A 22,940-nucleotide genomic window follows, 5' to 3' on the forward strand; every position below is an offset into this window, starting at 1 on the left:
CCTGTTTGGGAATGAGGTCTTGGATAAATGCCAGTGTCTGAGATTTGGATGCCACCTATCTTTTGGTATTGAACGTGTTGCTTCTTCTTCCCCTCGCGCCAGGTCGGCACTGCCAGATACATGGCCCCCGAGGTCCTAGAGTCCCGGATTAACTTGGAGAACCTGGAGTCATTCAAGCAGACGGACGTGTACTCCATGGCGCTGGTCCTGTGGGAGATCACATCCCGATGTAATGCGATTGGAGGTAAGGCGGTGGATCCTTCCCATTCAATTATCTCGTTTCCTCTTGAAAAGTGATCCACACATGAAATGGTTCTCTTCCCTCTCTTTGTCCTTAGTCCTTACTTCACAAGGGTCTTACTCTGCCTGGGGCAGGCATCTAGCCAGTAGCCTGTAGCCTAACTCCACACATGCTGATTTCATTTCTAGGAACAAAAAAACACATTTCAGGACCAACACTTTGCTGGAATACAGGTAGTGGAATGTACATGTAGGATGCCCTCTCCACTAGAAGAATGCCTCTGATCATGAGGATGAAAAGGCATTTATTTCAGACTCAACATTTCATGCTTCTGTTCTTCAAGCAGCTTAGAAATGGTGTATTGTTTTTATTTTCGGTGTGTGTTTTAGTGGTGTTTTGTTAAGCATTCTACAGAAGGACTAGATTGTGAGAAATGGGAGCTATTGGGCGTTCTCATAATGCCAACAAAACACATTTTGTGCGTATTTCTGGAGTCACCTGTGCTATCCTTTCTCTATGTTTGACCTCCAGAAACCTCCTTACACGGATGCTATAAGCTGTTTTGCATCCTAGCGGTGTACATGTCTGCATAGATGACAACATCAACCATTCAATTCTAGAGGCGCGAGTCCAGTCTCGGTTTTAACTTTGTACTCTGGGACTTGTAGTCCTGCAATTCCCCATTATAAACCCAAGACTACAATTCCCAGAATGCAAAGTTAAAGCAAGGAATGAACTAGTGACTCCCAAATGGATTGTAATAGGCTATTCATAACGTGCTTAATACCCAGAGGTTTCTAAGCACGGACCCTGGGATCAAACCTGTCGCTCTGCATCGTCTTCTTTCCAAAACGAGCGTGACGCGCAAGCGCGTTGCCTGTGAGCTATCCTTCCGAGACAAATATCCTCCCTAGGATAATGTGGACATGTATGTATGCACGCGCCCATGGCAGTGGCATCATCTTAAACTAGTTTTCCCGATAGTTATCACTTGCAAGGAAGGCACGTGAATGCACTCCTCGTTTTTAGCTCTCGATTGGGCACTCAGCTTACGATTTTCCTGCAAACATGTTTGCTAGATCGGTTGCCCGATGCTCATTCTGCCCCTACCAACTGCTCAGGAATTCTTCTGACTGACATGTATATCATAAAGGCATTAGTTAGGAAATGAGAGTAGGTGCATCTGACATATAGGAGAGTAAGGGCAAGCTACCCTTCATGGAGTTTATTGTTCTCATTTGCCCCATTGCTCCTCGCCCACTGGCCCCATCCCATGTCTTGATCAGAACAGGTCTTTTGCCTTTGGTATGCGTTGAGAGTGTAGGTCCTGAGCACTGAGGCTTGTTGGCATTGAGGGTATAGGACTGGAGCCCAGAGTCTTGTAGGCTAGCTGGGGTTTGGGAATGGCAATGTGGGCCTAGGCACTCGGCTTCAGATTTTTAAATAGACAGAGGGGTATCCCAGTCCCCTTCTGTTCTGAGAGGAGTATGCCAGAAGTATGAGGGAAAGATAGCTATGGACTAGGAGTGTAATAGTCATGAAAGGGAGTGGCCTGTACTAACAAGCAGTAACCTGTTACTAGCATTTGAAAAGACTTACATATTTACATACGGATATCCTTGTATTTCTAGTTATTACCTCCTTGAATATGTGGTCACATAGCGGTGTATACCCTGTAGGATAAATACATGCTATTGACAATAACTTCCTCTGGACGGGCAACCATTTTCGAAGGGTCTTGACTGACAATAAGCTTAACGATTACTCAGTTGATCTTGATGTTGTTTAGCCCCCGGTTATATTGCTGTCTATCGGAACATTTGCTATAACAACATTGGATATCGTGTCTTCCACAATTCAGCAATGCATCTGACGTTCATTTAGTCTGTTCTATATGAGTATGGAGAGGTCAAAAACCGAATTGCTCATAGGGTTAAGCACCAACTATGATATGATATGATATGATATGATATGGCATTTGTAACTTGTGTATACACAAGTGTTTCATGGCGCGACGAGGCAGGGAGTGGGGTACAGGGGGAGGACAGACAACGATCCTACTAGGCCAGGTGTCATTCAGACCGCGCAAGTAGGGGGAAGGGAAAAGTGCAGTACAAGGTAAGTAGAATAGAAATAAATAGATAAATAAATAAATAGGGCCAGCTGGTGGCAAGTGCAAGGTAAGTGCAGACAAGTGCTGGGAAGGGGGGGCTGTAGGGATACAGAGACAGTCCCGCAGTCCAGGGGTTGCCAGGGAGGCAGTGCAAGTGGAGAGTGGCTGGGCCCAGGACCGAGGTTGGTGAGAGTGGCCAAGTTTCAGATTCAGTGCAGAATTTAGTGAAGTATTTAGCAGGGGAGAGGGAGAGAGAAAGCAGAAGCAAAGAGGAAGGTTTTGAGGTGCTTCCGGAACCGGAGATGGTTCTCCTCAAGTTTCAGGGAGGCAGGAAGGCTGTTCCAGAGGGAGGCTCCTGCCGCGGAGAGAGATCTACCCCCAGCTCGTTGCTTCGAGAAGCGGCTGACCCTGAGGGAGTTGGAGACGGATGAGCGAAGGGCTCGGGAAGGAAGATATTTAGGAAGAGAGAGTTGCAGGTATTTAGGCCCCAGGCCCCAGAAGGCCTTGTGGACAATGCAGAGGGTTTTGAACGTAATCCTCGCAGCCACTGGGAGCCAGTATAGAGATTTCAGTCCTGGAGAGATACGGTCCCTGGGCTTGAGGCCAAGGACAAGTCTCGCAGTACTGTTCTGGATGAGTTGCAGAGGGCGGAGAGTGGAGGCAGGCAGATTAAGATAGAGACTGTTACAGTAGTCCAGCTTCGAGCGAACCAGGGCTCGGGAGACAGTGAGCTACTGGGGGAAGGAGAGAAAGGGAAGAATACCTCTAAGGAGGTGCAGCTGGTAGTGTGACTTCTTAGAGACGTCAGATATATGAGGAGAGAAGGAGAGTGTGGAGTCAAAGATGACCCCGAGGTTTTTTGCCTTGCAGGTAGGAGCAGGAAGAGGCCCAAGAGAGGCTGGCCAGAGAGCTGCAGGGAAGGAGGGAGTGGGTGTGCCGATGAGTAGAATCTCAGTCTTACTAGCATTAAGGCAGAGGTCGTTGGCAGCACACCATTCCTGGATAGCAGACAGACAGTCAGAGATGAGGGCAGGAGAAGAGGAGGCCGAGGGTAGCCTGAAAATGAGCTGCGTATCGTCCGCATAGCATTGAAAGTTGGGGCAGTACGCGGCGATGCGGTGGGCAAGAAGTGCCAGATACTGGTTGAAAAGCCAGGGAGAGAGATTAGATCCCTGGGGAACACCACAGGTGGAGAAAAAGATGTCAGAGAGGAAGGACCCAAGTTGGAACTGGGAGGGTCGATTAGAAAGGAAAGAGGTCAGCCACGCCATAGCCTGACCAGTGATACCCAGGTTATCGCAGAGACGGTTGAGCAGGATGGCATGGTTGACAGTGTCAAAGGCAGAAGAGAGATCGAGCAGAATGAGAACACACAGAGTGTTGGAGTCGAGGTTCAAGAGCAGGTCATCACGGATGTTCAGGAGAGCAGTTTCCGTGCTTCTGGCCGCTCTGAAGCCGGATTGGTGGTCATGAAGACTACCAACAGCTTCAGCATGGAGGTTAAATTGGGAGATGGCCAGTCTCTCCAGGAGCTCGCCCAGGAAGGCAGTGATGGAGATTGGGCGATAGTTAGCCGGGCAGGAGGGGTCGGCAGAGGGTTTCTTAAGAAGAGGGTGCACAAGGGTGTGCTTGAGGGGGGATGGGAAGACTCCAGAGGCGAAGGAGAGGTTGCAAAAGTAAGCCAGGGCAGGAGCCAGGGAGTCGATGTGGTCCTTGATAGTTTTGGAGGAACAGGGGTGAAGCTGTTTAGACGAGACTTTCATAGATCGGACTTGTCTGAAAACTTCATCAGCAGAGAAAAGGGGAAAGGCAGAGAAGGAGGGGGAGGGGTGGCTGCAGAAGGGCCAGAGGAAGAGCAGGGAAGCGAGGGAGGTGATAGGAGGAGAGTGAGGACAGGATGTCCTGAGTTTTAGAGATGAAGTGAGAGGCCAGTGCAGTACAGAGGGCCTGGGAGGGGACAGGAGAGGTAGAGACTGCAGCAGGGGTGGCAAGCTCCTTGCAGCTTTTAAAGAGTTCGGCCGAATTGTTAGATGCCGCAGAGATGCGGGTTTGGATAAGGGCTCTCTTCTTGGTGAGAATGGAGAGACGGTATTGCCTTTGGAGCAGGCGGCAGGCCAGTTTGTCAGAGGATGGACAAGAAGCACTCCATTTCGTCTCTGCCACCCTGCACTTGCGTTTTAGGGTGACGAGATCCGAATCATACCAGGAGTTACATTTGGCTTTGGGCTTCAGGCGGATTCTCATGACAGGGGCAAGGATATCAAGAGTATCAGAAATAGCAGAGTGGAGCAAGGAGAGGGCTGTGTCAGGGTGGGAGTCAGCCGAAGGGGGAGGGGGGTCGTGAAGGTGGCAGCGAAAGCCTCAACTGACATGCGCTTCATGGGTCGGATGACCGAGAAGGTGGGTGGCAATGATGAGGGTGGCTTGGCCTGTGGGGTAGGGAGGGTGAGGTGGGAGGATAGGAGAAAGTGATCACTCCAGGAGAAAGGAGTGGAGAGAGGGACTGAGAGGGGAAGGTCAGAAGAGAACAGAGCATCAAGAGTGTGCCCTGCAGAATGAGTAGGCCCAGATGGGAGAATAGAGAGTGAGAGAGAGTCGCAGAGGTCACGAAAGAGTCCAGTGGGGGACAGGAGGCATCTAGGTGGATGTTGAAGTCACCAAGAAGGAGGAGTTGAGTGGTAGTGGACAGGAGTGAGGAGGAGAGGTCAGCCCACTCGGAGAGGAAGGAGGGAATTTGACCAGGTGGCCGATAGATAGTAGCCACGGTAAGGAAATGGCTAGGAGAGAGAGAGAGTCGGCAGACAAGACATTCAAAAGAGGAGTAGGTCTGCGTCGGAGTGACAGTGGCAGGAATCCACTCAGGGAAGATAAGGGCAACACCTCCCCCTGCAAGGTTGGGCCTGGGAAAGGAGAGGATCTTGTAACCGTCAGGTAGGAGTGTGTCAAAGCTGGTGACAGAGCTGGCTGTGAACCATGTCTCAATGAGACCTAGGACGTCAAGGTCCAGTTCCTCAAGAAGGTGACAGATATCAGAGGAATGCTTGATGGCAGAGCGAGAGTTAAGAGTGGCAATGTGGAGAAGGTTGCCATCCTTGAAGGACTTCCGGGGAGGGGTACAGATCAGCGGTATGCCCTGCGGAGGTGTAGAAGAAGGAGGTGAAGAAGGAGCAAGAGAGGGGGCAGGGAGGGAGGGTAAAGGAAAGGTAGCCGAGGACAGAGGAGGGGGGACAGCAGGAGAGGAGAGGAAGTTGATGAGGCGAGGGAAGCGTCTATCAAAGAGGTGAAGGTTGGCCTGAGGACGTTGGACCAAGAAGGTCCCATTAGCGTAGACATTAATGATGGCCTTAGAAGAGTGTAAGGGGGCCAAGAGGACATCCCAGCGGGTGCCACCATTAATGGGAGAAGAGGAAAAAGGAGAGAGCACAGAGACCATATGAAGGGTCCATAGGTCAGACGAAGGCACAAAAAAGAGGATGTCAGTGAGAGTTTCCTTAGAGCAGGCACTAGTGTAGGTGCCAGCGATAGGGAGGCCTGGGTTGGAGACCAGGATGTCCTTTTTAAACTTTTTCCTATCAGATTTAGTGAGGAGAGCAGGATAGTCAATAGAGAAGCAGTTAGAGAAGATAGGCGAGATAGAGAGCACCATAGAGTAGAAGGGAGTGGGGGGGAGACAGACAATGTGAGAGCCTGCAGACAGGAAGAGAGCGGCAAGCACAAGTTTACCACATTTAAGAACAGCAACAGTAATGCGTTTTAGGTACACAGTGGAGAGTCCACCTAAGTTTGAGAATCCTGCGAGGGGAGAAGAACCCTAGTTTACCACAATTTAAGAACAGCAACAGTAATGCGTTTTAGGTACACAGTGGAGAGTCCACCTAAGTTTGAGATTCCTGCGAGGGGAGAAAAACCCTAGTTTACCACATTTAAGAACAGCAACAGTAATGCGTTTTAGGTACACAGTGGAGAGTCCACCTAAGTTTGAGAATCCTGCGAGGGGAGTAAAAACCCTAGTTTACCACATTTAAGAACAGCAACAGTAATGCGTTTTAGGTACACAGTGGAGAGTCCACCTAAGTTTGAGAATCCTGCGAGGGGAGAAAAACCCTAGTTTACCACATTTAAGAACAGCAACAGTAATGCGTTTTAGGTACACAGTGGAGAGTCCACCTAAGTTTGAGAGTCCTGCGAGGGGAGAAAAACCCTAGTTTACCACATTTAAGAACAGCAACAGTAATGCGTTTTAGGTACACAGTGGAGAGTCCACCTAAGTTTGAGAATCCTGCGAGGGGAGAAAACCCTAGTTTACCACAACTGTGGAACACAGTGAGGTGAAGACACCATGCGAATGCAGTGGCCAGGCGTAGGTGGGGTGGGCAGGGAGAAGGTGGTGAAGGCAAATTGAACTTGCGTCTTGCGTCCCCTGCGGACACCTGCAGACACACAGGGAGCCGCAACTGTAGGAGTCGCCCATGGCCTTGGGGCCCTTAGCCGGAGGGGGCTGCCAGGCAAAGGGCTGCCCAGAAGGAGGTGGTTATAGGAAGAGAGAGGAGAGGAAGGGGAGGGGGGGGTGTGGGCAGGCAGGGAGGCGGGAGGGAGAGGAGAACCAGGAAGTGGGAGGGGAGGGGAGAGCAGGCACAACAACGCACTCTGAGCGCAGATGCAATTTCACTTTTTTAAAAGCACACAATTTACTCACGGATGCCTGCTAGGGTCGGGCAGGGCTTCCAGGGCCTGCAATTCCCTCAGGGCTCCCGGCGACCGCTCTCCCAGGCTCAGCTGAACAAAGAAGAGAGCAGGGAGAGCGGGCGTCGAGTAGCCAAGAAGGGAGGCGGCAAGGCAGCCAATCAGAGGGGGGGGTGGGCGGGCAGGGAGGCGGGAGGGAGAGGAGAACCAGGAAGTGGGAGGGTAGGGAAGAGCAGGCACAACAACGCGCTCTGAGCGCAGATGCAATTTCACTTTTTTAAAAGCACACAATTTACTCACGGATGCCCGCTAGGGTCGGGCAGGGCTTCCAGGGCCTGCAATTCCCTCAGGGCTCCCGGCGACCGCTCTCCCAGGCTCAGCTGAACAAAGAAGCGAGCAGGGGGAGCGGGCGTCGAGTAGCCAAGAAGGGAGGCGGCAAGGCAGCCAATCAGAGGGGGGGGTGGGCGGGCAGGGAGGCGGGAGGGAGAGGAGAACCAGGAAGTGGGAGGGGAGGGGAGAGCAGGCACAACAACGCGCTCTGAGCGCAGATGCAATTTCACTTTTTTAAAAGCACACAATGTACTCAGGGATGCCCGCTAAGGTCGGGCAGGGCATCCAGGGCCTGCAATTCCCTCAGGGCTCCCGGCGACCGCTCTCCCAGGCTCAGCTGAACAAAGAAGCGAGCAGGGGGAGTAGGCGTCGAGTAGCCAAGAAGGGAGGCGGCAAGGCAGCCAATCAGAGGGGGGAGTGGGCGGGCAGGAAGGCGGGAGGGAGAGGAGAACCAGGAAGTGGGAGGGGAGGGGAGAGCAGGCACAACAACGCGCTCTGAGCGCAGATGCAATTTCACTTTTTTAAAAGCACACAATTTACTCACGGATGCCCGCTAGGGTCGGGCAGGGCTTCCAGGGCCTGCAATTCCCTCAGGGCTCCCGGCGACCGCTTTCCCAGGCTCAGCTCAAGAGATCTATGTAATGTGTCACAGATTTGAAACCTGGCTAGACCGGTTCAAATATAGATATATGTTCCTTCCGGGTCAGAACTGGATAAACTCAAGATAGTGGCCTCTGGACACCATCCTGTATTCTCCTTTCAGCTTCATTTGTCCTTGAGTATTACATATGATGACTGCTAAAAAAGAAGTGGCGACCAGTGGCGCCGAGCATGCGGGTGCTCCGGATCTCGGGAAGCCCCCAGGAAAGGCCATCTGCACTGAAAGCCCCTACACTTTCAATGGGATGTCCCAAAATGTTGCCCAGTACACCCCCTCGGGAAATTTAAAAGTCTACTCCCCTGGTGGCAACAAGAACTCAGCCTGTGTTTTACGATCAGTCTGATATTAGTGGGCTCTGTACTGACAAAGCCGTGCATGCATGTTTCGCAATGCCGTGAGGGGACTCTGATGGTGTTACCAACAAAACTCATTTAATTGGGATGCTTGAGTCCCCATGGAATTCTGTCTGGTTTTTATATCTGAATAAGCAAGCAAAATCCACGTGATGAATAGTAATTGCAACCTACATCCAAGTAAACCACAACTACCAATTATTTCCTGCTTTGGCCAAGGACAGAAATGGGAAGCTGCGTGATTCCAGGAAATTTTTGCCATCCTGACCAGGAGTTAATCAAAATCCCTTGGAGCATCCGGAAGATGTGGTCCGCTCCGGACCGCACAGGGAGTGGTGAGGTCCCATGCAGTACTGCAGTACTGCAGCTACGTAAGAGCCAAAAACTGAGCCACAGAGACACCACAGAACTGGTGCAAATGGTAGACCGCGGATCCTCGCCAAGCCAGAGGACAACAATGGAGCGAGTCAGTTGGGATTAGAAGTGGGACCTGAATCTTGCTCCTAGCGCTTGCTGCCGCACTGGCTTTGAGGGCCATCTGCAACTCGCGGAGGGTGGTATGAAAAGGCATAAACGCGCGCAGTTCATCCACCCAAATAGTTCAGATACATGGTTTACTAGAAAAGGAGAAAGGAGACAGTACAGAGGCACAACACAGAGGACTTTCTCAACCTTACTGCTTCTACCCCTACTTCCCAACAGGTGCACAGTGGGTGACTAGAAACCACAGATACGTGTGCAAGGTGGGGCAAATGAATGTTATTTAGGTGGGTAATAGCGAACATCAAGTATTATTACAATTATTGCAATTCAGTGTGTGATGTGCTCTTGTATATATTGGCATTTACCAGTGTGGTCAAGATCACACAACTTGGTCCATTGAGGAAACAGTGATTAGTGCTCTGCATTTTTGGCTCTGCACTTGACAACTTAGCAACTGCACCACATCGTCTGTAGGAACATTGTTGTTATTAGACCAGTAAAGTAAAAGTGAATGGCTAAGTCGGCCGGCAAGAAAGGCGATACCTTGCGTAAAGCGAGCGGGCCTATTTAATAGGAACCATTAAGCATGGCGCATGACATCATCGATTCTCAAGGCTAATCCTTTCTCCAGATGCTTTGCATTTCCAGAAGACTGTCAAAAAGAAATGCACTTGTTTTTTCCTACCTTTGAGCCCCTCTGCCAATTCCCGTCCAACGGATAAAAGCGAGAATGTTGGTCGGGCCCGGCATCTGGCGTGCAGCTGTCCTAGCCAAGCAAGCTGGATGCCTCATCTAACCAAGCACTACTGGATTTCTAAATTTGTCTGAAAATTATACCCCGATGAAAACCCGGACAGACATGCTCCATGCCGTGCCGCCTCCTTGTTCAGGGACCGTCCCGTTTCCCCTCCGGAATCCACATGCGAAGCCACAAGCAGTAGTGATGGCGTCTGGGTGTTTCATGTATTAGATAATAACAATAACCTGTTTTATATATCACTGCTTTTTTATATATCACTGCTTTGCTTTTTTGTGACTGCAATCCAGGTAATGGTCCCACTGGAAATCTCACTGTTTATTACTCTACCATCCACCCACTACAGACAGACATTGCTGTACCTGCTGATATGATATGATATGCCATTTATAACGCGCCTACACACAAGTGTTTCAAGGTGTATAGGTGAATAACCAGATGCATAGGAGAATAATGGGTTCATTGCCCATCCCTCTGCAAACCGCATGTATTAAATGGTCCTACAGCCTCTATATTTTGCTGTCATTTGAAAAGCTCATTATCATCTGGAACCGGCCTGTTGAGGTATAGATTACTAAAGCGCTGTCGCCAATCCTATCTTGTGCACTTCCCTATGGATAACATACTCCCAAGTTTCTTCCGCCCATAGAAAGCGGATTGGCACTCAGGAACTGGGTTCTTCCGACCTGCACCCATCAACACCACATGTTTCCCACTTGTCTTTCTCCTGTCCCACTAATGAACCACATCCCCCTTTTTTCTTACAGAGCCAAGCACAGCAAGGCTATCAATAGTGGCAGAGAGGTGGTAATTAAGACCAGTTGCGTTGCTTTATATTACATTATTAAATCCAGGATCTTATAGTAACGAGATTGCAATCAATTTATTGAAGCAATATTGGACATCATGTTATATAGTTGCTTTTCACAATTTTATGCACATGGGGATAAAGTAAAGTAATTTGCTCTGAATCCAACACTTTTGATCAACTGCAAAAGCTTTGATTGCAACCGTAGGGAGCTATATTGCAAATTTCTTTTTTTTATATGCATTTTTAAAGCGCTCACACAGTCCAGGGGCATCGAGGCGCTGTTACAGGAATTTGTCTCTTAGTTGCGTATTTATAATGCGCTTAATACCCAGAGGTTTTTAAGCGTGGACCCGGGGATCAAACCGGTGTTGCTTCGTGTCGCAGCTGAGCTATCCTCCCGTGATGTCCAAGCTGTAAAGCCATCTATAACACCATTGAACATGTGTCAGTTTCTGCAAATACACAGTGCAGATTGATGTGTGTTTTGTTTTGTGTTTTCATTGGCTTTGCATGCATGAGAGTGGGCACCCTTAAAGACTCGTTTGCAGTCTGCACATTGAGAGGTGACGGCTACAAAACTTCCTTAATCCCACCGCTGGTGATCTTATCAAATGGTCATAAACGTAGCCTCATTCCCACCTTATTTAAAGGTCATAGATGACGAAGAGGTAGGTTTTCAAAGCATGTTTGAATGGAGCCAGGGCCCAGCAGGCACATAACTCGTTACGCATTCCACAGCTTAGGAGAAGCATAATCGAAGGCACAATGTCCACATGAAAGCAGCTTTACTCTTGCCACAGTCATCAGATCGGTACAGTTAGATCTTAAAGTTCTCTGTGCTGGCAGCCAGGAGATTCTCTGTGATAGATAGCAAGGGCTATCACCAAATAGGCATTTGTGCATATTGGTAAGTATCCGAAAAAAACATCCTCACATCTCCTGGCAGCCAGTGCAGTGCACGCCTGGCCTGAGAGACATGCTCTCTTCTCCCTAACCCTTCAACCACTCGCACTGCTCTATTCTGTACCACCTGTGATTTGACGACACCAGAAGCTACTCTAGATACTGGCTCCAGATGGGGATCCTAGTGAGACAGGAGTAGGCTGGGTCCAGCATACATTTACCCCTGAGGTTACCTCTAATGGATTGCACCTTTTTAACAATAACTTCCGGGATTGATGCACAACAAGAACTTTCTTAAATTACCTTAGTTTCCACAGGCATCGATTTTTCTAATTCTCTTAGGATCTTAAAAATTGTGCTGGCATTTGAGCATTATTATGGCATGCTCACATTCCTTTGCTGCACTAGCATACGCCTCCCCGTCTTCTGTGGGTTTAGATTTGGCCTAAGCATTATGTGCCTTCCGTTTAGTTGATTTTAGATTGAGGAACGTAGATGAGCACCGTTGTTTATTGGGCTTCTTGACTGATATGATGTGTTTAATAGGGGCCACTTGATTTACAGCCCTAGATTGAGTGGTTGAGTGGTCTGGTATGCCAGGGCCATGTCCTGCGTGGTGACATAACTATCTCAGTTATGTTGTAAAGGAGCTATACGCAGAGTTAATGCTTCCACAGTGAGTGCCCGATCATTCCTGGAAAGTATAGTAATCTTCTCAGGCTTCTTTATCATAAGCCATGTGGGTGGAATAATCTCACAATGAATTAGGCTGTGATCAGACAATGGTCACAACACAGTAAGCACGCCCTCCAACAGCTTGCTAGCCTATCAATGTGTGTTTCCATTTATACGTGTGGGTTGTGATGAATCCCTCAATATCGTCACTTCTTCCCGGGAGGGGGAGCCTTCCCATAGGCCTGATAGCCCCCTGAGGGTGGTGTAAGTGATTTCAATCCAGCACTCCAACTAAGTCAATGCCTAGTCTGGGATGCCCAATGGAAGCCCTTAATTATATCTTTTTAAGTCAATGTTCTTTAAATCTGGATGATGAACCCTTATATAACGCCCCTCTCTTTGAATCCCCCTGACCTCACTGAGCCAAGGAGTAGGTTTGTTTTGCAAATTAAAAGGTTTATTTGAAGAATTTAACAATATATATCACACTTTAATGAATAGAATAATATCTGAATAGCACACTTATGAATATGAACAATGAGCAGCAATGGGTAATATTACAATATCAACAATCTCTTTAATCAGTTAGGAGTAGGAAAAGAAAGGATAAGGTAGCAGAGAATACTTTATATGATTCAAGGAAATGCAAGGATGGGAATGAATGCAGCACAGAAATGAACTTGATATGGTGTAAATCAAAAGGCAATATAATCGCTTTTCCCCCCTGTTACTACTCACTCCCCCCACTATGCAATATGAAGAGGTGGAAATGAGGGCACACAGGTTTCAGGAATACAATCAATAATGCAAATCAATCACAGTTCTCCAAGCAAGCTTAGAGAGAACAGGTATGATTTTAAACAGGCAAAAATACTTTTGAATGTGATTGCAATGTAAGGGAAAATATGCTAAAATGATTTTAATTCACTAAAGGAGATTCAGGATAAGTGATAGTTACTTTGGATTGGTTCAGGTCAACATTAGCAATGATTCATAAATGATTATCAAATTGAAAACGGAATTCAGCAGTTGCAAACAAGAAACAGCTATTCTCACATGTGTTGAAATTGAGCTAAATTGCAATTCGCGGCAATTTTTCCGCATGAATTTTGGGTTCGTTGGAAAGCTTAGGATCTTAGCTTCAAAGTGTTAAATTTCGGTTCTAGGACGTGCCGTTCACAAGTTACTGAGGTTTTTGTGAAGGTAGATTTTTCAGAAATAGAGTTAAGATTTCAGAAATGACAGATGTGCTTTAAAGATTTACCAACAACAGGATGGACACAAGATTCTATAATGCAGTTCTGGACAGGTTAAATTGGTTGGAGTAAGATTACTTTAAACTAGGAGATTGTTTATGGACAGTTCTAGACTAGATACTCACTCATAGGCTTTGGTTTGGAATGCGCCTCATCAAAGATCTGGTCAAGGGTTTGGACTTCACTCTCGCCATCGGACAGGTCTCAGGCACTCTGGGTTCTGCTCTCAGCACTGCACGGCGGTCTGGACGGCCTCTTCAACTGGATCTGACGGGCTCTGGAAACAGCACTGCTTTCTGGGTCTGGATCTTGGTTCTAGCACAGGGTTTTAGCTAGAAGCAAAACAGCTCAGCCCGGCTGTTGGATTTTGAGATTCCCCTGGGAAGTTTAGGGGTTAGAATCAAGTTGCAAATGATTCTGAGGCCTGCTGAAAAGAGTTCAGCTTTTGGGATTGGGCCTTTCTGCTTCAAAGTTCTGGAGTCTGGATTCCAAGTTCTGGTCTCTGGATGTAGTCTGGATCTGGTCTGGCAGGGTGCTTCACAGGAATCAGTTGAAGAGTGGAAAAGATGTCTCCCTTATCTGTCCTAAGCAGTCTCTATTTATGTGTTTCCAAAGTGGGTGGGAAGGATGATTCTACAATGCCCAACCCTCTAAGGATTTGATAGGTTAGGAGTTTCCCTGACCCCTGACTTGAGATAGGGGCAGTGTGTCATATGTGTCAGAGTGATCCTGTGTTTTATGGCTTAACTGAAATCCCTCCCCTTTGCTTTTTCATAGAAACTCTATTTTTCCCAAAAAACATATTTCCCAGATACACAAGTTGTTCATAATACATATACACATCCCAGATTAATTAAGGCATGTCTCTGTTCAAGTCCCATGTTCCTACGAGCTTGGGTTCAGAAATGACAACATTTCGCGCTTTTGGTGGGTTTCCCAATTTTCATTCTGCTCCAAATTTGATACATGCATGCGTATCCTCTCTGAGCATATTACTGTAATTTCTTATGTTCATAGCAATAACACTGCAGCTGCAATATTAATAAATTCCGGGGTTTGGTCTCAGAACATCACACAAAGTTCAGCTTAGTCTCAAACTGTGAGTGAATTTTTAATTTTAACCATCTTTGTTATAAGCATTTTTATAAAACATACATTTGCTTTCAATTCAATACACACAACGGTTTGTCTCTGCCTCCAGGATCCAGGCTGACTCAGAGGTCACATGTCTCTCTTTCCTGCCAGGAGTTGTTGACCAGTCACACCCAAATCAGCATATTCCTATTCACCCCAAAGAATACATTGTCTTGACTGAGAGCAACATGCCAGGGTGCCTTGGCTAGTTCCTGTTCACACCAGTCTGTCAATCTCTTGGCCAAGGGCTGGGGAAAGCTTCCTTTGTCCAGGGGAAGGTGTGGAATCTGTTTGATCCCAGTGTGGGAAACTTTTTAACTCTGCAACCAATGTCTACAAATTGTCTTTTCTTACAATATAACCCACATTTTTTAACACACACATTAAACAATTTCTTCCTGCAAGCCATTTCAGAATATAGTTTTAAATTGTCTCCACCCCTTAAGCTTCTGATAGCAAGTATTTCTTTGGCATAGTTTGGGGTTCCATGTTCAACTTTACAAAGAAAATGGTTTTAAAACGCCGGCTCCTGGTAGTGGTGAGTACAGGTATTACATCCATTTTTGACAGATTTCTTCCTGCAAGCAATCTCAAAAGTATACCTTGTTCAGATATAGATAAACTTCTGTGGACCTTATATTCATGTAGATTCTTGCGGGAGAATGATGTTGACCACCCAACAAGGAGGTTGAATCTTTTTAGGTGGTTTGTGAGCCATGATTTTTGCAAATTTGACACCAAATAAAAACGGATTTTTGAAGCTAGCTCTGTTTATTTTGCAATCAGCATTGCTATTTCCAAGTGGTTTCAGGCTGCTTGGTGGATAGCTCAATGGTGGTTTTGGCCAGTGATCTCCTGTGCTCACTAAGATAGGCAAAAGTGGATGGTGGCCTATCTTTCAGATTTTTACTGCGCATTTGTGGATGATTTTGAGCGAGCAGTATGCTTTCCAGTGGCCGTTCTGATGTTTCTGCTGCCAGCAATGCACAGTAATGTTGCAGGGCTTGGATGAGTGGGTTGATACATCCCACAGTGGTACTCAGCAGGAGGATCCCATGGGAGGAGGCCCTCTCTGTGGGAGAGGTGAGGACTATCGAGGAACAACGTGGTATGACAATTACCCCTCTACCTCAGAACCAAATTGGCACACACTGTTAAAGCAACACCATTCCCATCCCCTGTGTTCCTACCTTCTGCACCTAGTTACTTGATGCAGTTTAGACCTGTTTATGAGTATGAGGAAAACAATACTGTGACGAGGAAGAGTAAGGACAATTATGGCTTTGTAAATACTGACATGAGGAAGAAGAAAGGAGGAATGAATAGCCCCTTGCAGAACCAAAGCAAGCATGCCAGCTCTCACATGAGCTGGCCAAAGATAAAAAAGTGCGGAAGGACATGTCTGGCTGTCTGATCCTCCTTGGAGGTACCATGAGGTGGATGGAACTTCTGTGCGAAGAACAGGGACCGAAGGAGATTGGGCTGCCGAGCAGCAAATCTAAGAGTCCCAGTGGAGCACGCCGCTGACATCCGTCAACCACAGCGGAAGAACCATGTATCCCGTGGTGAGCTGGCGAGCCGTAGAAAGTACCACTGTGCCTGTGATGGACACAGGGCTGAGGAGCCACAGCATAACCTCAAGGGGCGGGAGAAGTCCAGAGAAGCCAACAACCAGAGAGAGATGCCTGGAGAAACAGAGAGCCGACAAGAGAAACCTGGGGAGACCAAGAGCCGGCAAGAGTACATGGAGAAGCTGAGACTAGGGAGAGAAGCCTGAAGAGACCGAGAGATGACGAGAGAAGCCTGGTGAAGCTGGGAACCGGAGAGAGAAGCAGCCCCTAGAGCAGGGGTAAGGAACAAGCCACTGGGGTCAGAGGAAACTATGCATCTAACTGTGAAAATTAATCGGAAAATGCCCTACGAAGTGCGGGGGCAGTGTGAAATCTCTAGTGAGACCCTGAGGGGTGAAATAAAACTAAAAGCGAGATCCCAGAAATAAAACCAATTATTGAAAATAATCAAACTGAATACAAGAGTCGTCATCTTCCTCGTACTAGTACTTGGAAGAAATCCAGAGTACTCTATTTTGAAATAGTGCTTGGCAGGCTACTGAACCGGGCTTATTTGACAGACATTATAAACCTAAGAGAGGGGTCTGGGACCCGAATGCTGAGATAATTGAAGATTTTTATGTTCAAAACTGTGCCTGGCAGGTTAGTGAACCAGGCCTAATTGAGAGACACTATAACCTTGAGAGAGAGATCTACAACCCAAATGCTGAAATGATTCCAGAATTGTGTCTGCAACACTGTGCCTGGCAAAATAGTGAACCGGGCCTGAGTGAGAGATACAATATGCCTGAGAAAGGGGTCTTGAACCCCCACAAGTGGCAAAGAAGACCAAGGGGAGAGAGATACCATTTTTATAAGAGACAAGAGACGACCAGGGGAGGAGAAAGATATTCTCTGGCCAAACCAAAGACTTCATTGGGAATACAAAAAGAGAGCTTAAAAAAGGATTGGGGAAGGGAAATATACTCCCCCCTTCTTAATGGGACGGTAAAGAGTTCCCTAAAAGTACCTGGGTAAGGGAGACCTCCCTTTTTGACTTTCTGAACAACCTTAAAGGCCTAGTGATGGTCAGGAGAAGTAGAGGATCTTCCCTATAGTCACACACTGCCAAAGCCCATCCAGAAGCAAGGGACCACCTTTCTGGAATCAGGGTGAAGCTAGTATTATAGTTTTCCTTGGAAATCTGAGGGACAGAAATAGATTTGGGGCATAGTACAGTGGACTATTTTTCTTTTAAGTGACAGTCTGACATTATCCTTAGAATTGTTTGAGACAGAGCAGTCCCTCTAAGTTATAGGGACAGATAGGGTTTCCTTTTTATTTCCTTTGAAGAAAGGTTTATGACCAGTATAAATGGCACTTCTGTGTCCCGCGTCTACTTCTGCATCCTCTAAGTGCTCCCTGTCGTGTTGGATGTACTCTAGATCTGCATACATTGATTTTGCTATTGGGTCTGCTACATTAGACAGGCAGTAGTGACAATCGCCACAGAGTATGAATTTATATGATCGCTTATTCAGAGGTATTGACATTGCTAGAAATTGATCATGAAAATCCACCATAAGTGATGGAGGCCTGTACAATACAACACAATATCACTGCATGGCCCATTGCAGCCATCGTTTAAATATATTTTAGCTGAGTGACTGAATGTCCTACCTAATATCCACATATCTCTGTAACGTGGACATACAGTTGCAAACACTACCACATTCTTGGTGCTAACAGCCTCCTGTGGCCAGTGGTGGGCGTAACAGGTCTCGCGTTGACGTGAGATGTGCTGACTCAGCAACATTTACATTAGTGGTCCAGCCAGAGGGACACTTCTTAGGCTTGAGTGCATTGGGGAGGGGAATGTGGCGTTGCAAAGCTCACTGTATGACCACATCACAGCGAGTAACTGTTTGGACTCATAGGCTGCCTTCTGTTAAGGATAAGCCTTGTGCGGTGCTTCAATTCATGACTTCACTCGGGCTGCACCAAGCAAAACAGCACAAATACACTGCATATGGAGATATATGAACAACGACACACAACTAAATATATCTCCCAGATGCAAGTGCGAATTGTGGCATTGCTGATGTGATGCACTCGGGTCTTTAACGTTTTACCGCTTCGTGAAAACGTACGATCGAGGCGGTATCCTTGGCAGCCCAGTCGCTGAAGTGGGCCATAGGAACACACAAGACCATTCATGTTTTGGTTTCGAAGGATGCTTGCTGCATTTCTTGCTCACATATTATTGCACTGAAAGGTTTACAGGAAGGAAGGATAGTTACCACCATCCTCAATGTATCATACCCTGCGGATAATTTGGATACTAATTCAGGTCCCAATCCACTCAACCTCGCATCAGTCTCTCATAAGAATTAATGGGATGATGGACTGGGATCTGATTGGCTGAGCTAGACATGTTCCTGATGAATTGTAAGCATCAGCTCAATGTTAAGAATAGGGCTCAGTTGTGTAGGCCGGTACGCATAGTAGGCAATCTCCCGAGGTTGCCACATCCTGATTTAGCAAAGTTCAGCATCAGTAACATCACAGGCCTCCTGCTCTTTGGTGAATTTTCTGGTGGTGGCTATGAAATGCCAGAGGCAAGCCGGATGCCAGAAGATCCACAAGACAGGGTGCTGGTCTGGAGGCAAAATGATAGGGTGCAGTGAAACTGTGCTGTTCATAATCAGCATGAGAAGATGCAGTTGGTTCCCATTGGTGAGACTTTAGATAAGGACTGGATTTGCAATTAAAAGTGGACTCTTTAAATCCTTTGGTAAGGATTGCACGTCCAATTAAAGTATTGGAAGTGTTTGGTGAGGATTGGACTCCCAAATAAAATATTGTTGGATACCCAATAGTATTTTAGAGTTTTTGGTTATTCTTTTGTTCTGTTACCATAGGAACTTGAGCTCTGTCTGTTTCCAGTGCTCATCATTTGTGGTGCTCCTGCTTGTTTGTTCCTGACCCATACAACAATGAGCAGCCAGGCTTCTTCCGGGAACACATGATCCTTGAGGCTTGCAACCCAGTTGCACTATTCGGGAAAGGGGAAGGGAGGACCGCTCCATCAGATCCCTCTTGCCTCTTGAGAAGTCCAATGTCTGCAGTCGCTGGCAGGGTTTCACTACCAGACTGGTCTCAGGAAGAATAATCAGCAGGTCTTCCTCACAGATTATTTTTGGGGGGACTCCACTTTTCATGTTTTTGGGACTCACATCATTGTTAAATAAAGTAAGGGTGCAGATTCCCATGTTTGATGGGAAAATTGGCTGAGTGCGACCTCCTCTGATTAGCGTGCATGCTTTCAAAGGTTTGACCACCATCCAATCACTGGTGGCCACTGCATTCCTACTTTGTCAGACTACTTCCGGTACTTATGCTGAATATGTGGACTCTCCTCGAGAGTTCCAGACACCCTTCAGGTATCCAAGCAGTGCTGGCTTTAGCGTTGTTGCTCTGCCCAGAAAGGAAGCCAGGTTTACTCGAGGAACTCGCACTTGATTTGTACTAGGACATCCTGGCTGGAGACAGAAAGCTGAATGCTGTACAGTTTTCTTTTTAGCTCAAAGCAATGGAGGCACGAGTTAACGGTGCAGCGCTACTTCACACAGTGCACATGCATCATTGGAACACACACTCTAAACCTCAGTAAATCGGAAAGGTCAGGGGTCTCGCAGTGGACACCTCAAAGAGTTGGATCCCAGATGAGACAACCCATGGCGCCATATCTGCCAGAACCTTAGTTGACCAGTTATGAAAAGCAGAATATGCAGAGTCTCACATCAAATGCCTAGTTAAGGAATCCAGCCACACATCATGGTAAAAGGTGACCACATGCTGAAAGCCAGCAGGGGAAGCTATCCAAACAGGTGAGTCCATTCCTTGTTGTGGACCTTCATTCTTGGTCCCAGTTAGTTTTGTCCAATGACAGTCAGCCACTATGGTGTTAACTATAGCACCTGCGGCATTGAGACAAACTCCTCCAAAAGGTTCGGTTCCATGCAAGGGTGACTCAGTATTTTATCCTTCTGAAATCCATAGAATGAAAAACATTGACTTTGGTATTAATAAACCGATTGCTGTAGGGCTAAGAAACAATGTACTTACTATATGACGTGCACTACGCATGTACGTATGTGGTCTGTTAAATAGATTGCGATTTTTTCTTTGCCCAACAGTGGTGTGGGCGAGAGAAGGTTTCTACATCCTGTGAAGCCATCGAGAAATAAAACATATTTGTTGTTGTTTGTTGGCTCACTTAAGCTTCTACTTTGCCCTTTGAGCTTTCATTAAATAATCCAGCTCCCGAAAGCCGTTTGATGTCATTTACACTGTATTTACTTTCACACACTGAAAAGAGTTTGGGATGATCAATTATAAAGATTCCACTTGACTTCTTTTTTTATTGTATTTGATCATCTCGCGGTTTTCAGGCACCTTTAATTAAGGCCATGCAACGCATGAATTACTGCAGGCAGTGGTGCTTCAGATGCAAACAATTAAGCATGGAGTCGACTGTCGAGTAAATATGTACTTTCATTGGCAACTGAAGCAAACCCATGCGGGAAAGGATAGTCTGGTGGATAGTTGCAGAGACGGGAAAGAATATCAGGGAAGCAAGGCGGGAGATAGATAGTGGGACTGCAACCATCTTGGCATTCATGCAGCATGCATGTTGGAGTAGTTGGTTTTCTGCTGCAGTCCAGATGCAGGAATGGCGGAACCCCCAGCAAAAAGAAAACTATATTTTGTTCTGCTGCAGTCCAGTGCAATGGACTGCTGGTCCTGCTGCAGTCCAGTGCAATCTGAAGGCCAAAGATCTTCAAGCACCCTATTATACACTTGACCACAGCATTCTAATCTACAGACTTCACTACTGAAAGGAAATCAGCAGCCATGGCTCCCACTGGATCGATGCATTCCTGAATGAGTAGTCATCACCGACAAACATAGGGAAAGTCTTGTCCAGCATTCTGCGGATGTCGACAAGCATGGAGCGATGTGGGGATCTTGAAGTAGATTCTCTCAAGTCTGAGGAATAAAATCAACATTTCACCATCCATGTGCGGAATACGCAAGGGTCCCCCGCCTCTCGCTCTGATTATTCTCTTCGTAGATGTGCCTCCAAACTCGATATCTATGCTAGTTGCTTTCAACTCTATGCTGACGACAAACAGCTGGTCTTCAAAGTCATTGCCCACGCTTCAGCCAGCAATCATATAATTGAATCTCTTGTCACAGTCCACAGCCGGATGTGGTCCAGCAAACTGTGTTCTCATCCCTCGCTTCCTGTTCAACAGCTCTTCCCGCCTGAGCGTTCTTCTCGGAAGGCGGCAAATTTAGGAATTCTGTTTAAAAGAACATGTCTTTCCCCCCCCCCTAATCGCAAGAGTGCCATGCTACATCTAAAGCTCTTGAGAAAAATCAAGGAAAGGACCAGAAATACTATCGGATATAAGCCGTACTATGGAGCAAAGCAGGCCACTGCGACACCCTGTACCACGTCTTTCCATAGTACCTCGTCAAACAGTCACAACAAGATCGAAACGGGGTGGCCAGACACAGTAGAGAATCATGATCACAAGTCCCCAGTCCTGAGGTCCTGCCAGTGGCTACGGCACAAACTAAGGGTACAATTGAACACCGTTTTCCTGACCCATATAGCCATCTGAAAAAGAACATCCCACAAGGACGCTCAGATCATGAAGATCAAAGAGGCTTCCCACTGCCAGACGAAATAAAGCCTTGACAGGGTCAAGAATTCTAGATGTACAAAGAGAATTCCGGAACAGGCTGCCTCTGGATCACAACAGATCAGCAATACTCTAGTCAAGCTTCTCAAATAGACCTTAATCCAATAAAAGCATGTAATATACGCACAATGGTATAACGTTTATTCATCGACAGTCGTTTTTTCGATGGGTTTTATCCCGAAATTATTTTTGTCAAAAATCTCATTGAATATGATATGGGGTTTGGGCAAGGGTATATAAGGGGTGGGGTGATAGGGAATAGTGTAACATTAATAGGGGATAGGAATGGGGGAACCCCCACCAAAAAGAAAAATACATATTTCTACAAGTGTTTTTCAACAAATAAATTAAGAAAAAACACATCGAAAAAATTTACATAGAACCTGCACAGTATCCAGAGCTATTACAGAAGCTCTACAAACCTCTATTAATTCATGGAGTACTATCGCTATATATTGTGCATTTATGGATTACAGACCAAGCTTTGAGAAGCAGCTAAACACTGTACAACAATGGGTTAAGGGGCACAAATTACAGCAGGTCTGTGTTACATGACGTTAAACAACAGGCACAGTATGTAGGGGGTTATGTGGGATCGGCCAGCAGGTGGGGTCAGGGGTTCTATCGTGTGTGAAAAAGCTGCTTCTTAAAGTGGAGGGTCTTAAAGACCATTATAATTTTGGATTACACGAGGGTGGCTGTGAGTCTTACGAGATTGTAATGTTGACGAGTTTGACATTGCATAGTCCTGGGGCGTAGATTTAGAATGCCTGTATTTTCTTAGTGCGCTTTTTCAGCTCTTATCTTCTAGGTCCTTCCATCTTGTGGTGCGTTCGCGAGGTAGGTGGAAGTATGCCAGGCAACTCATGTAGCTCAATTAATGTGTGCTTAATTATGCACAAAGTTGTGCAAGCCTTTGATGAGGTGGACCGTGTCTTGGAGGGCACTTCGCCATGGTGCCAGGGTTGAGGTGGGTAGGCCGTTGAATAGGAAGTTTCCACCGTCCTCTACTTTGGAAATTAAGTTATTGTCTGGAAGGAATGGTTGACTTCAGGGGCGTTGCTAGGGGGGGGCTAAGGGGGCTATAGCCCCTGATCTTTTGGTTGTAGCCCCGGATAGAATCTCAGGAGCTACAGCCAAAAGACTAGCTAGCCCCCAGTCCCAACAGTTCCGACATCAGCTTAGCCCCGGGTCTTTTCCAGATCTAGCAACTCCC

General features: G+C 46.9%; 1 protein-coding gene across 1 annotated transcript in view; it reads left to right on the forward strand.

The window, feature by feature from the left end:
- Positions 1 to 22,940, forward strand: part of TGFBR2 (transforming growth factor beta receptor 2) — a 248,507-nt gene that overhangs the window by 211,678 nt on the left and 13,889 nt on the right. Inside the window, exon 8 of the mRNA XM_069648799.1 lies at positions 103 to 244. Coding sequence (XP_069504900.1) covers positions 103 to 244 — 142 coding nt within the window. The remainder of the gene's footprint in view (positions 1 to 102; positions 245 to 22,940) is intronic.

Source organism: Ambystoma mexicanum, chromosome 2q (assembly GCF_040938575.1).
Source record: "Ambystoma mexicanum isolate Mex_15411 chromosome 2q, UKY_AmexF1_1, whole genome shotgun sequence".
NCBI classification, from domain to species: domain Eukaryota; kingdom Metazoa; phylum Chordata; class Amphibia; order Caudata; family Ambystomatidae; genus Ambystoma; species Ambystoma mexicanum.